At 41.1% G+C, this 15,785-nt stretch overlaps 1 protein-coding gene across 2 annotated transcripts in view; it reads right to left on the bottom strand.

Annotated features, from left to right (window-relative positions):
- LOC129727564 (choline-phosphate cytidylyltransferase B-like) overlaps window positions 1–15,785 on the bottom strand; it is a 63,557-nt gene that overhangs the window by 26,343 nt on the left and 21,429 nt on the right. For both annotated transcript variants that reach the window (XM_055685504.1, XM_055685503.1), the window contains exon 3: window positions 12,483–12,571. In XM_055685504.1, coding sequence (XP_055541479.1) covers window positions 12,483–12,571 — 89 coding nt within the window. The remainder of the gene's footprint in view (window positions 1–12,482; window positions 12,572–15,785) is intronic.

The following is a 15,785-nucleotide window of genomic DNA, read 5'->3' as shown; positions in this document are numbered from 1 at the left end:
TATAGAGTCAAGTATGCCCTTCAAAATGAAACCAAGAGATTTTTTTTATGTTTGCCCCCAAAAAAAATGACATACAAATGAAAAACGCATATTTTTTTATGAAAAATTTTAATAACTTTGAGCAAAATTGAGATGTTCACAATGACAGCATTGCAAAGTGTTTCTCTTAAAAAGCTCCAAAAGTCGTTCAAAGACAGTTTTGGAATGAAACTTGAAATAAAAAAGTTAGAGCGTAAAACATGTTTTTTCAATATAAATTGGTTGTTTTCAAAGATAGAGAAAAACTTTTTTTTACAAAGTAACTCAAACTAATGAAGCTATAACATTGTAGAACAAATTTTTCTTCTATCTACAAAGATAAAAAAGTTAGATACTTGATTGCATCGAAAATGTTAGTCACCCTAATTTTTGATAATTTTTCAATGAGCGCTTTATCATATGTAACAACTTTGTAGAAGAAAGTTTTTCTCTAAAATGTTGCTATAGAGCTCTAGACCCAAATTTCCCCCTAAATTTGGTTTCTGGACCATTGTGCACTGATCAATTTCACCCTATTCCATCCTATTTATTCTCAGGCTCTTCCACACAAAACTTTCCTCCAGACTTAATAATATAGACTATAGAACGTTATACGCTGTTAGAGTGATAGCTTGCAGGAGGATATGATAAAGTCGATAAGCAAGGTAGTAGGTTAATAAGGCTGTAGGAGAAGACGCGGAGCAGGTTGCTTCTCAATAAGTAGCACTGCAAAAGGATAAAAAATAAACAAAAATGTGCGAATAGCAAAAAAAAACGTCCGGACAATGCCTAAAATGATAAAAAAACTACTGATCGCAGTGGGCCCATAAAAAATGTCTCCAACAAGTAAATAAAAGCTTTTTGCAAACGGTAAAACTGCACGAGGAGATATTTATTCTTCTACGGAAACACTCGTAATCATTGGAATCCTTCTTTCATGATACTGCACTAACACTAATAATCGATTGCGGTGTCTGTTTTCAAGCTACACAACAATAATTTCGGCAGTTTCAGAGACAAATCCCCAGTTGATTAATTACAAGTCTTTCCAAATTCGATAGCTTGTATCTGCAAAAGTACTGCAAAACCAAATTCGGACAATGGCGGCACCACATAATATAGAATTGAATCACGCCACGTACAGGGTTGCCACCTAGAAATCCGTTTACTGTATTTGAATATAGATGATCCATACTGACAAAATATAATTCAATTGAAATTATAACTCGATCGACATCTTGTCGCTATTCACGTAATAAGATTCGTCCCAGTCTAATTCCATAGTACATATTTTATATTGAACTAAATTTTCCAAAATAATCCATATCAATCCGACAACGCTCATTCCGCGTCGAACACTCGACAGAAACGGACGTGCAGTGGTCGTTCTATTACAATCCGGTCCGTGTGTACGAATAGCCAAACAAAAGAGTGTATTATTCGCGCTAAAGGCCAACTAGATTGTGAGTTGTGTCGCTACGTTCTGTACCCGGCTCGCAACTTTGGCTGTATTGGTGCAAAATACCAGCTGCAGTTTTGATCTGTGCACAGTGAATAGATCTTTCTAATTCAAGGCCATCATTTGACAGTCGAGTCGTGTCGCTGTGCTGAGTGATCTCACACCCGGCTCACTGCTGGTGGCTGTATTGTTGCTGCTGTACTGGTGCTGCTGGCTGCTTTAGGTGCAGCTTCGAACGATCGGACAACCACTGCTGGAAGGAAGAAGTAAATAGGTACGTGTTCTTGTCGGCGCTAGTGCGCTAGTGCACTACATTTAGCGCGATGGATATAGATCCCTCGCCTCCCGTGCCACCATCCCCGAGCCCCCCTGACCCTGACCCTTCTGTTACCCCCTCCCCTGTTCATTCTCCAGTCCCCCCTCGCCCCAGGCTTTACCCGGACGGATCTCAACAGGGCAGCTATACTGTTTATTTTCGTCCAAAGGCAGGAGTGAATTCAAAGCGATTAAACAAACTGCAAATTTCTAAAGACCTGACGAAGGGGTACAAGGCCGTGACCGAAATTTCCAAGGTCCGACCTAACAAGCTCCGTGTCGTGGTCAGTGATCTGACACAGGCCAATGCTATCGCTTGCTCTGAGCTCTTCACACGCGAGTATCGCGTTTACATACCCGCACGAGACGTGGAGATCGACGGTGTCATAACCGATTCGAGTCTGTCTGTCGAGTGTATCCTAAAAAGCGCAACCGGTTGCTTCAAAAATACCGAAACACAGGCGAAGATTTTGGATTGTAAGCAATTGCGGTCCATGTCTCTCGTCGGCGGTAAAAAAGTTTACACTCCGTCAGACTCGTTTCGCGTTACGTTTGCCGGATCTGCACTCCCTAGCCACGTCTCGATCGACCGGGTTACCCCGTGTTATGAATTGCACCAATTGCAAGCAGTTAGGCCACACAGCCGCCTACTGCTGCAATAAGGCACGATGTCGCAAGTGTGCGGAGACTCATGCGGAAGATTCTTGCAGTGTTAATGCTGAAAAATGTATTCACTGTGGGGAAAACCAGCATGAGCTCTCCACATGCCCGGTGTACATGCAGCGCAGGGATAAAATCAAGCGGTCACCTAAGGAGCGTTCAAAGCGTTCTTATGCTGAGATGCTGAAGAAGACCGTGACCACTTCTACCATAACATCGAACCCCTTTGATCTGTTGTCCTCTGATGAAACCGATTCTGACGATTCATCAGCGGGAACATCTTATGCCAATCCTGGGGAGTCTAGGAAGAGGAAAAATGTTTCTTCTCCTAAACTTCCCCGTAAAGGTCCTAAGATTTCCCAAAGTGTAATGAAAAGTACGAACAAACCAAACAGTGCTGCGGAAAAACCGAAGCAAACTCCTCCTGGGCTTGCAAATTTAAAGTCCCAGAAGGAGTTCCCAGCACTGCCAGGAACATCTAAAACCCCAGCTGTTCCTTTTGCACATCCAGTTGATGAAACAAACTCTGGATTAGTGAAATTTTTTGACATTGTGGACTGGATTTTTGAAAATTTCAATGTACCCGATCCAATTAAAATTTTTCTACAGCATTCCTCCCAACAGTTAGATCATTTTTGAAGCAGTTGACTGCCCAATGGCCCCTCCTTGCAGCGATTGTATCCTTCGATGCCTAATTCATCTGCGTATATGAAGGATTCTATCTCTGTCTTACAGTGGAATTGTAGAAGTATTTTACCAAAAATTGATTCGTTTAAAGTTTTGATAAATAAAAACAAATGCGATGCATTTTCCCTTTGTGAAACTTGGCTTACTTCAAATATTGATCTCAACTTCCATGATTTTAATATTATTCGCCTTGATCGATGGAGGAGTACTTTCAGGGATTAAAAAGTGCTATTCTTTCTATCGTATTAACCTCCCCTCGATTCCAGGCATCGAAGTTGTCGCATGTCAAATGACAATACAAGGTAAAGAGCTTTGTATTGCCTCAATATATATTCCTCCCAGAGCACAGGTTGGGCAACGGCTGCTTTTTGATTTGATAGAACTTCTTCCCTCGCCACGTTTGATTTTGGGAGACTTCAACTCTCATGGTGTGGCTTGGGGTTCCCCTTACAATGATAACCGCTCCTCTTTAATCTATAACCTTTGCGATGACTTCGACATGACTATTTTAAACAACGGTGAAATGACACGTATCCCGAAACTTCCAGCGCGCCCAAGCGCTTTGGATCTATCCTTATGTTCGACGTCGCTACGGTTGGATTGCACATGGAAGGTAATCCTCGATCCTCACGGTAGCGACCATCTGCCTACTCTTAATTCAATTACAAACGGGTCAACTCGCATGCGACCAATTGACATTCCGTATGACCTCACACGGAATGTCGATTGGAAGTTATACGAGGAAATGATTTCAAAAGCGGTCGAGTCGATTCAACATCATCCATCACTTGAAGAATACAACCTCCTCGCGGGCTTGATTCTCGACGCCGCGTTGCAAGCCCAAACGAAGAAATATCCCGGCGTAACGATCAAAGAACGGCCTCCCACTCCGTGGTGGGACCAAGAGTGCTCCGATGTCTACACGCAAAGATCCGACGCGTTTTTGGCCTCCCAGAAGGGAGGTATACCCGACGACTATATACGGTATTCGGAGCTTGATACCAAGCTTAAAAGCCTGGCTAAAGCAAAGAAACGCGGATATTGTCGTCGGTTCGTGAACGAGACGTCGAGGGAGACATCGATGAGCACTCTTTGGAACACAGCCCGAAGAATGCGGAATCGCGTAACGGTCAACGAAAGCGAGGAGTCTTCAAGTCGGTGGATATTTGATTTTGCCAGGAAAGTATGTCCGGACTCTGTTCCTGCGCAAAACTTTGTTCGCGATACGTCTCCGGGTCACGACGCGATAGAATCACCTTTTACGATGGCAGAATTTTCAGTTGCCCTCCTGTCCTGTAACAATAACGCGCCTGGGTTAGATAGAATCAAATTCAACTTGTTGAAGAATCTACCCGGCAATGCCAAGAGGCGCTTGTTGAACTTGTTCAATAAGTTCCTGGAGCAAAACATTGTACCGCAGGATTGGAGGCAAGTGAAGGTGATCGCCATCCAAAAACCAGGGAAACCAGCTTCTGATCACAACTCTTATAGGCCGATTGCAATGCTATCCTGTATCCGGAAATTGATGGAAAAAATGATATTCCGTCGTTTAGACCATTGGGTCGAATCAAATGGTCTACTATCAGATACTCAATTTGGCTTCCGCCACGCCAAAGGGACGAATGATTGTCTTGCGTTGCTTTCAACAGATATTCAGCTGGCGTGTGCTCGCAAAGAACAAATGGCGTCTGCGTTCTTGGACATTAAGGGGGCTTTTGATTCCGTTTCTATTGACATTCTTTCGGGTAAACTTCACCGACAAGGATTTTCTCCAATTTTGAACAATTTTTTGCACAATTTGTTGTCCGAAAAGCACATGCATTTTACGCACGGCGATTTGGCAACTTTTCGCATTAGCTACATGGGTCTTCCCCAGGGCTCATGTTTAAGCCCCCTTCTTCACAACTTTTATGTAAATGACATCGACGAATGTCTGGCAAATTCATGCACGATTAGACAACTTGCAGACGACAGTGTAATCTCTGTTACAGGAGCCAAAGCTGCCGATTTGCAAGGACCATTGCAAGATACCTTGGACAATTTGTCTGCTTGGGCTTTACAGCTAGGTATCGAATTCTCTCCGGAGAAGACTGAGATAGTAGTTTTTTCTAGGAAGCATGAACCTGCTCAGCTTCAAACACAATTGATGGGTAAAACGATTTCTCAGGTTTTGGTACACAAATATCTTGGTGTCTGGTTCGACTCTAAAGGCACCTGGGGTTGTCACGTGAGGTATCTGATGAAAAAATGTCAACAAAGAGTGAATTTTCTTCGTACAATAACCGGACAATGGTGGGGAGCCCACCCAGGAGACCTTATAAGGCTTTACCAAACAACGATATTGTCGGTAATTGAGTACGGGTGTTTCTGCTTCCGCTCCGCAGCAAAAACACATTTGATCAAACTGGAGCGAATACAATATCGTTGTTTGCGTATCGCCTTGGGTTGCATGCAATCGACCCATACGATGAGTTTGGAGGTCTTAGCTGGAGTACTACCATTGAAAAACCGCTTCTGGAGCCTGTCTTCTCGTATTCCAATCAAATGTGAGGTCTTGAACCGTCCCGTGATTGAAAATTTTGAAAGGTTAATCGAACTTAATTCTCAAACCCGTTTTATGACATTGTATTTCAATCACATGTCCCAAAAGATTAACCCTTCTTCGAATATTCCAAATCGTGTCGACTTATCAAATACTTCTGATTCTACTGTGTTTTTCGATACATCCATGATAGAAGAAACTCGTGGAATCCCGGATCATTTACGCGTGCAGCAGATCCCTAAAATTTTTTCCAATAAATATCGAAACATCAACTGCGACAATATGTTCTACACTGACGGATCACTTCTTGATGGGTCCACTGGTTTCGGTATCTTCAATAACAATTTAACCGTCTCCCATAAGCTCGATAATCCTGCTTCTGTTTACGTCGCAGAATTAGCTGCAATTCTGTACCCTAGGGATTATCGAAAAAATGCCCACGGACCGTTATTTCATCTTTACGGACAGTCTCAGTTCCATTGAGGCTCTCCGATCGATGAAAGATGTTAAGCACTCTCCGTATTTCCTGGGGAAAATACGGGAACATCTGAGTGCTTTATCCGAAAAATCTACTCAGATTACCTTAGCGTGGGTCCCTTCTCACTGCTCGATACCGGGTAATGAGAAAGCGGACTCTTTGGCTAAGGTGGGCGCAACAAACGGTGATATTTATGAAAGACCAATTGCCTTTAATGAATTTTTCGCATTTGTACGTCAGAATACGATCATCAGTTGGCAAAATTCTTGGACCAAGGGGGAACTGGGAAGGTGGTTACATTCCATAATCCCCAAGGTGTCGACGAACCCGTGGTTCAAGGGGTTGGATGTAGGTCGGGATTTCATTTGCGTGATGTTCCGGCTTATGTCCAATCACTATAGATTTGACGCGCATCTCCGTCGTGTTGGGCTCGGGGAAAGTGGTATCTGTGCCTGTGGTGAAGGTTATCACGACATAGAGCACGTTGTTTGGTCATGCCCTGTACACCGTGACTAGATTAATAGCTTCCCTGCAGGCCGAAGGTAGGCAGCCGGCTGTTCCTGTTCGTGATGTCTTGGCGAGCCGTGACCTATCCTACATGTCCCTTATATACGTTTTCCTGAAATCCATCCACGCTCCAGTTTAGTCCTATCCCCTTCCGCCTACATCCAACCAAACGACAAGAACACGTTAAGACCCCGGATCCGGAAACAGCAATCAGACCCGCACGATACTCTCAAGGCCCGATGGAAACAACCCAATATGCCAGTCCGTAATATCTTGGCCCAGCAGCGGAACAAATTTAATATGCTGCTTACCTATGGCAATGAAAATCATCAAACAGCAAACCTGTGCTTTTAATGCAAAATATTCTAGCTTTAAGTTAGATTTAGTTTCAGCTCGTAGTCGGCAGCGAGAATAAAAAAATTTGCTTTTAGTTATTAAGATACTTTAGAAAGTAAGCTACCAGATATAATTGGCGCCGTTAAACATTGAATTGTATTTGTGCCGTGTCAAATAAACTATAGATGAAGAAAAAAAAAATCCGGCAACGCTGACTGGCCTTCTGCCGGCGCGTATACCGCACAAGCAGAAGAGGCAGAAATGGTAGCAACGAATCATGCTATAATTGCTTCTGCGAAAATGCTTTTCCAGAGCCCAAATTGGTGGTTCGCCGTACATACGCTGCATATTTGATACGGCTGCCCTCAGTTTATGTTCGACATCTTATGTACACCAACCTGATGATTACCCTTCATCCACTGGTTCTGTGCGCATCCGGCCCTTTCCTTCGTGTGAGCCGGCGTGGTTTGCTGCTTGAGGTGGTACGATGTTTTCATTTTTTCCTTTCGTTCTCAGGTTTATTCTTTTGTGAACTTGTTTTTAAATACTAAAAAGAACATTTTCGCATTCAACATGTCTTAGTGGCTCAAAACTTTTCGACAGCAAAACAACAAGTTTCGAACGCCACTCTCCAGTGAACGCTGCCAACCGGCAAATAAAAAAGAAACTAATAAGAGAGAGCCATATACATCCTGTCCCTTATTCTATTTGCGTCACGTCACGCTGGCCTATTCCGTGGTGGGCTGCTGTTTCTGCGAATTTGGCTTTGGCTGGGCGGTGAGGTCACCAAACTGGAATACCCATTTGTTTGTGTCCCGGCGGTTGTGCTATTAGCACTTGTGCGTCTAATGTGCCACATCACGGCGGTGTCGGTGCCGGCTTTGTGTCCTCGCTTCGGTCCAGCGAAATGAGGTCTACAAGCGTTTTGCATGCCGGAGGCGTAAATTGAAGCTACTATTTAGGAGTGACGACTACTGGACAGGTAGAAGTATTTTGAGAAATTTCGTCCGACCACGGTCGTTGTCGGTGGTTTTATTGAAGTCGACAATAGAAAATGAATACTCGTAATTTAAACGAATAGCTTCGAGCTTTTCTGTTTTCGGTTTCGTTACGATTTTGTGCCTTGAATGTTTGACTCTAGAATGAGAAACATGGAACTCATTCAGATTTATACTCCAAGGAAGAGCTTGAGTAATGCTTTGTAACCTTGCGGCTACGAAGCTCCTCTAAAAATAACTACCGTAAACTGGGGTGACTTTGATCACCGGGGAGACTTTGATCACCATACCTCTTTTCTGAAAATGTGATAAAAAAGCGCTCGTAGTGCTTGGGATTTGTCGTAATCTTCACTGATTGTGTGGATATATGTTCGCATTGCTACTATTCATGCATTTCCTGCTATTTAAAGAGTGATTTTCATGCTAAAATATTAATTGAAGTTAAAGTGTATTTTTGGCGATTTTTGTTGCATACAAACAATCGGTTCAGGCAGATTCAAAACAACAAGTTGCAATACGTAAAGTGTTTTTATTTTGTTCCCAAATTAGTTCTTAAGATGAACAAATATTATAACAATACATTTTATTGTTATTTTTGCAAGTTTTTCCTCGAAGGCAATATTGAGTCCCATTTTTCTCCACAGCGTATTACATATTTCTTCTTAACAAAAACCCAAGACGTGAAGTAACATGCAAATTTGGACAATTTCATAAGTCATATTTCTCGTGGACTAGTTTTTGACGATTTTAGACCACCTTCTCTCTCAGTGAATAATCATTCATATATATTCTAAAAATTTTGTATGAATCTTGGACATTCGCCATTATAAACTGTTCACGTAGAATGTGAATGGCCCCCAAATTGCTTTCCATATTTATAAACTCGTTTAAGTCGTTTAAGGCTGTTCAATTTAGTGAAAGTAGCAAAGTGTTACTCCAAATTCATCAAAACAATGAAGTGATCAAAGTCACCCCGGAATGATTATTGGTGTAAAATTTTTAGAGCATATTTAAAAACAAAATTGTTGCTAAACTTTTGAAGTAGTGACTGAATCTTTTTCAATGCATGCCAGTACTTATTTTAAAAATATCAAAGAAAATTGTTTTCAATATATTCTGAAAAAAATTGAGATACAATCAAAAAAGTGATCAAAGTCACCCCAGTTTACGGTACTTGTGCAATGTTGTATTATTTCATTTTTCTACTGGGTTTCAGGCTTGTATTTTATTATTTTGTACCTCACCAATGTGGAAATGACATAACAAATCATTTGAACAAAACGGTTCACGCACTAGAGAGTTAAAGGATAACTAGCAAAAACAAAAATGGGAAAAATCAACTTCTGATTATTTCAGATCGGGTTTTTCCTAGGGTTTACACTTACAAATAATCTACACAATGTAACGCGCGTATCAGCGAGATTGTTTGTTTCGTAGTTTACCAACCGGAAACAAACGTTGTTTACAATTCTTACACGTCCAAAACGGTGATCGAATTCAAGTATACCAAATTGCACTCAACGTTCTTTTATTACACATTTTTAATCTCAGCTGTAATATGACAGAACTTCCATTCTAATTTCAACCATCGATTTCATAGTAAACCGACATTAGCTTGCGGATGCCTCGAATAGAAATCTAGAACACGGGCAAGTGCCACTACCGATCCACGCCAAAAGTTCCACGTTGTTCATTGCACCAACACCGCGTGATTTATTTACCAGTTGCTTTGCTTTTAACGCACGTTCGTTCGTCCGTCCGCTAGATAAACATACTAGGTTGAAACAAATAAATGTACCGCTTTCTTTCCGACCGAGCATCGAGGAAAAGAGTGAGCAAATCCGAAATTACCTAACCACATGCAAGACAGCCGGCACTGGCCCCGCGATCACGGCGGTCAAACATCGTACGATGCCAGCCCCTTGAAGCACCGGTGGTGAGCAAGCGAAAGTGCATTTTATTTACCGCTGCAGCACGCCTAGTTGCATGTGCACCATTTCGAGCTCGTTAAGAAGCGCATGTTTTACAACAACAGCAGGATTGACCACCTGAAGCCTTATGACGTCACAGCTAGCCAACCAGTCGAGCCAATCGGTCGACCTTCAAGATCAACCGCTTCCTCCCACGCACTAAAACATCGGGTGCGGCTGATCAGCTGTTTCGCAGCACTAGTTCGTATGCGAAGGAAGGTAGCTGTATAGATGGATATGTGTTGTACCACATAATAACCGGTCTACGACTCGCACATTGGTGGTGACGTCAATGGGGTTTTCTTGGAATCCCGGCCTCACGCCGCGTACGCGTTGAATGCTCGGATAGGACCAATCGCTAATATCGATATGAGCACTGACGTGCTCAATGTAAAATTCATGAATCTATAGTTTCAAAATTTCAAATGTTTTAGTCCCGGTGCAAATTGATGTCATCTGATCAAATCTTGCTTTACAATGTGTTAAAAGCTATCCCTCCCCTAAAGTCGCCCCTTGTTACGTTCACGACTCTCTATTCAGTTTTGTATGAGTATCAGTAAATTTTATAGCCATCTAATATATAAAGCTGTTAAGTCGGATGATGACTTCGCACTATCGAAGTGAGCGTGCAGACGGATTCCATCGCTGGATGACTCGACTTGCGGTTACACGTCATTCGTTACGGACAACGAAAACAGCCGAGTTTGTCACCGTGACTAATGCAGCTGTGCAGTCGTGAACATCATCGTACGAATATAGTAAAGTCTGTTTACTCGAGTAACGTTAGCACCGTTGGCAACGATTAGCTGATCAGGTACAAAGTCTAAATCCCTCAGCTACGATAAGGAATGGAATACGAACTCGTTGTTTCAACTTTTAACTTCCGTCCAATGCGGAAATTCAACGCACTGTCCTATCTGTATCAAAATCACAGCAACAAACAGTCTCACTCTCACACCCGCAGGATTGCAACGTACATTTTTCACATTTTTTAGGCAATTCATCACGTGTTCCGCGCTCAACCGAGCAGCGATAGCAAATCGTGCTTGCGTAATCCATTTCTGGCTTTGCAAAGTTTGCGTGAGTTCGCACACAACGTAGAATAGAAAGAAAAATATGCTCACGTTTTTCTTGCCATGGTTGGCCGTTTGAATTTTTTTTTTTTTCGCGTAACCTTGAAAAATGTTTAACGCGCACCACCGCAACCGCGTGACGTTGACCGATGTGGCGCGATTTTGCCGTGATTGGCAGCTACAACACCTTACTTTATTGGAATACTTTATTGGAAGAGTCTGTGTGTGTGTTTTTTTTCTGTTTTTGATAACACAAATATGCAGTTAATGTCGGTTTCATGTTGTTTTCGAATCAACTTGCACACGGTGAAAGGTGGAATAAGGGGGTCTCCACATCAGTCGAAGGTGGTTTTACTTTTTTTTTTAGGTGAAACAGCGAGACTGGGAAATAATTTTTACATTCATTTTAAAGTAAGATTGAACCTGAGAATCTTTTTTTGCTAGAAAAAAAGTCAAGACTTGTTAACATTTTTTGTTATCACCTGTACCCGCACAACAATAAAAATAACCAGTAGTTCATTCACCGAATATATGAACAATACAAGGTCTAACTGTGTTCACTAACGGTGAATCTGTCCGACTAAATAGAGTTTCATAATGAAACAAAACATTCATGATTCAACATACATAATATTTAAAGTTCTTACTGTAGACTTTGGAGCTATTTGCATTCATGTTAAATAACATTCGACGCCGGCTAGACTCTGCTGTAAACAAAGTAGAACAGCAGAGAATATCTCTACACAAAGTGGCGGATTAAAAATAGTACACCATCTGTGCATCTACATAAGACGGGTTACTGAAATTAAACTACGTTTTGTTTAACTTAAAATAAACAACCTAACCCTGGTAATTTCTAACTAGCAATTGATTGGAGCTCGAGCCAAATCAATGAAATGTACAGCGTACAACTGGAATGAATCATTACTGGAAATACTATCGACATACAAAACCCCAATCTTATCGCTTCAATAATTCCGAAAAGCGTCTGCCACCGGACGACGTAATATCTGGTCACAGTGTGGTGTGATTTGATTTTCACCACCATAAAACAAAAAAAAACAGTACTACCCCTCCCCTTACGAATGTTTTTATTGGTCGCAATTTTTGCTGACAGCAAAAAACGGCGTTTGCAAGGTCACACAGAAGTTATCAACGGCTGCTTACCGGGTAGATAGATAGTACACGTACGGCCACTCGTTAGTTACCATTGACGATGGCGCTTACGTGCATGGTTATGTCAACCCAACTTTGATAGTACCGAAGAAGGATGTACTATTTAGATTTTTTTCTAAAATTGATAAACAGTGGCACCATGCAACGCATCGGTCACGTGACAATAACGTGACTCATTTTGTACCCATCACGAGCATAATTTGAGTCACTATGCCTGTCAACATTATAGAATAGTTAAAAGTAACTTGGATAGAACTACTTACAACTGGTGGACTGTGCTCGATTCCACTTCCCAACTGACTGGATATACTGGATAAAGATGCCGGTTTCGATGGAGTAGCTGCATGGGAATCTGGAACAAAGTAGGGATGATATTAATATTATTAAATTGAACTCAAATAGAATCGAAATCAAACAGAAAGCAGTCGAGTAGCTCGCAAAAGCTTCGATAAAAACTTCGCACATGTCTTTGCATCCCTTAGATTGTCTTTAGATTTGCTCTTGTGGTATTCATCTGTCAATTCTCCGAATCTTTTGTGTACAAATGTCAAGAGATGATGGGACGAACCAGCCGCAGTCAGAAAATATCAAAAATAGAAAAATAAAACCCTGAAGTATTAAAATAAATCCCATGGTAAAAACTTTCCAGTTGGTCTCGAGGCAAGATGCTGGTTTATTTTCAAGGTGGCGAAGAAATCACACACAGACACCGCAGAAGAGAGTCAGGGTGTGAGGATGAAACTAGGAGATTGTTGCTGGGGTAGCTACACTACCCTAGACACTTACTCGGCCTGTTCCGGACCCATTAAAACCCTTCCAGTCTGATCTTTGCGGGACGATGACTAAGTCAGGGCCGGCGTTTCATGTGGGTAGTTTGGGTATTAGTACCCACTCGGAAAATATCCATGTGGGTACTTATCCACACGGAACTATCGGACAAAACTTAAAAAAGTACTGTTGCGAGCGACCGATTTTTGATGGATATCGTTGAGCGAGAGGTTATGAATCTACAGACTTATGTACAGTTGTAACGTTACTCAGAGAAAAGAAATATTTTTTTTAATTGTTTCATTTACGATAGAATTCTGAATTTCAATTACGATAGAGTTCTAAAGTTTTGTTTTCGCATAAAAATTTCCCATGCCAAATTTGAGCTCAATCGGTCTTTGGGAAGTAGAGCCTCAAAGCGGCCAAAGTTACAGTTTTTTGATCAATGAAAGAAATGTTCAAGCTGGGAGTGTCTCTTGTGTGTTCTGGTGTAGCTCGAGTCTCCCAACGCAAAAGTTTTCATGTCCCTGAAATTTGATTTTTGTTTTTAAAACAAATTTTTATGAAACAACATCAGTTCTCGACATTGCATGCATTTCTAAAACATTTGCTATAAAAAAATCGATTTCTGAAACTTCAAGAACTACTCTTAGGGTGATTGATCGTGGTTCGCACCTGTCGCACTGTTTTCCATGGTACCCTAGGAATGAATGCAAGATTTTTCTAAAATTGCAAAACTTTTTAACGAAAATTTAGATTGAATAGAAAGAGCAACTGTACACGATCACATTTATTGACTTTAAAAACACCTGATGTCTAGTAAATATTAATTGTATGAGTTTCAATGCAAGCGCAATTTTGATCCTGGTTCGTGCCATGTTGATCGTGGTTCGCGCCATTTATGATCTTGGTTCGTTCTAATGAAAAATAGAATTGCAGCATTGCAAATTGAAGGAATACACGTAATATAAACGCAATATTGTGTCAAATACAGTTATATTCTTCAGATATCTACTTGGCAGTGTGAAAGAAACTTGTACATAATTGGTATTCACACTATTTCGAATAATATAAAATCAGACTTTTTTTTTTCAACAGAAATTTACTAAGAGGGTTTTACACTTTTTCTGTACGGACTTTATCACCGCGCTCAGAATTGTTGATCTATTGTGAGATATACCCGGGTGTCTGCTTTACCCGCACTTTTATTATTAACAATACCGCTATTAAAAAGTGGCATGCTTATTATTATTTTATTCATGCTGGTGTGTGATATGATTTTATTCTTCCTTTTTCACTTTTACTGCTCTACTTTACAGAGTTTTGTTCCTTCTGCCAAATATCGTCACTTATAATTTCCTGGAGAAGGGAAGTGGGGCGTCTTTCTGGCCAGTTTTATTATAAGAGGGACTTATATATTTTAATGGCCAGAAAATTTATTTAAGTTATTTTTTCTTCAATTCTTGATATCAATAATAGTAGAAGGCCCAATCGCAAAAAGCATAGCGGGGCCGAAAATTCTGTTGGAGTAGGGAAAAGCCTGTTTGAGTAGAATAAGTATAGTTATTCCTCCTCAAACAGGCATAAAAACCCTCTCATCTTTTCATACAAATAAATACAATTATAAAGATATTACAAATCAAAATGTTTTTATATCCAATTCCTGTGTTTTATAGAAAAGTTCGATTGTTTGTTTCGATTTCGCGACGTTTTTCCAGAGCGGTTGACTGAAGCTCTCAGGTTTAAAATAAATAATGCGCACTGCCTCTAGCGGTGAGTTGCGGAAGCTGTTAGGACGAACCACGAACATTAGCAGCACAACCCAAGATCAAAAAACTAATATTGTATTATTTAAAAAAAATCACAATCGGAGACTTTTTTTCATAATAAAAGTTTCAATTCTCGTAAAATATAGATGGATCGACGTTTTGAAATTAATTTGAAGTTTAACATCAGGAGCTAAAATACTGTAGAGAAGTTTAAACAGACTGCTTCGGTGAAGACATTGACAGCCGAATTAATATCTTTCACTAGCTTAGCTATCAGGGCTAGTTGAAGTAGTTTCCTTCAAAATAAATCAAAGTTATGTATTGTTAAAAAATGAAAGCATTTTTTAAAATTAATATGATTAAAAATCTTTGACTATTAAATGGTCTATCAATAATTTAGTTAGTAGCACGAACCAGGATCAGTTTTTGCATAGTGCGAAGCACGATCAATCACCCTATGCATTGTTGAGCCCTAACATTAGCATTGAAAAAAAAAATGCTCAAAAAACGGCCGATTTTTCATTAGTTTACCTTTATACGCACTGACGAAACTACCCATGCAGCATCAATTATAGTAACCCATGAGTCAGCAGAAAAAATTGACTCAAACTCTAACCATAATGGCGGAACAATGAAGCTACTCCGTTCAGAAGTGTGCGCAATCAAAGAACGTTACCCCGTCGCGTCGAAAACAGACATCGTACGGAAAAGGGACGTCGGTTACGCTTGTTTCTGTATCTACATCTTGGCATACGGCGGGGGCCTAGTGTGGTTGGTAACGTCTCCGCCAACCACGCTCGACGCCTGGGTTCGAATCCCACCGCCGACATAGGTGTCGATGGTTGTGAGGTGGCGTGATCCACTCACAACCAACCCAACTGGTCTATATTCAATCCTAGCCGACACCGGGAGATTTTCTGAGGCGAAAAAATCTCTGGGATCACGCCTTCCATCGCATGAGGAAGTAAAGCCGTTGGCGCCGGTCCGTTAATAAACGGGTCGTGAGTTAGGGTCCTGGGTGTGGAGTCG

Source organism: Wyeomyia smithii, chromosome 3 (genome assembly GCF_029784165.1).
Source record: "Wyeomyia smithii strain HCP4-BCI-WySm-NY-G18 chromosome 3, ASM2978416v1, whole genome shotgun sequence".
Taxonomy (NCBI): domain Eukaryota; kingdom Metazoa; phylum Arthropoda; class Insecta; order Diptera; family Culicidae; genus Wyeomyia; species Wyeomyia smithii.
Note: the sequence above shows the minus strand (reverse complement) of the source record. Positions and strands in the feature narration are given on the sequence as shown.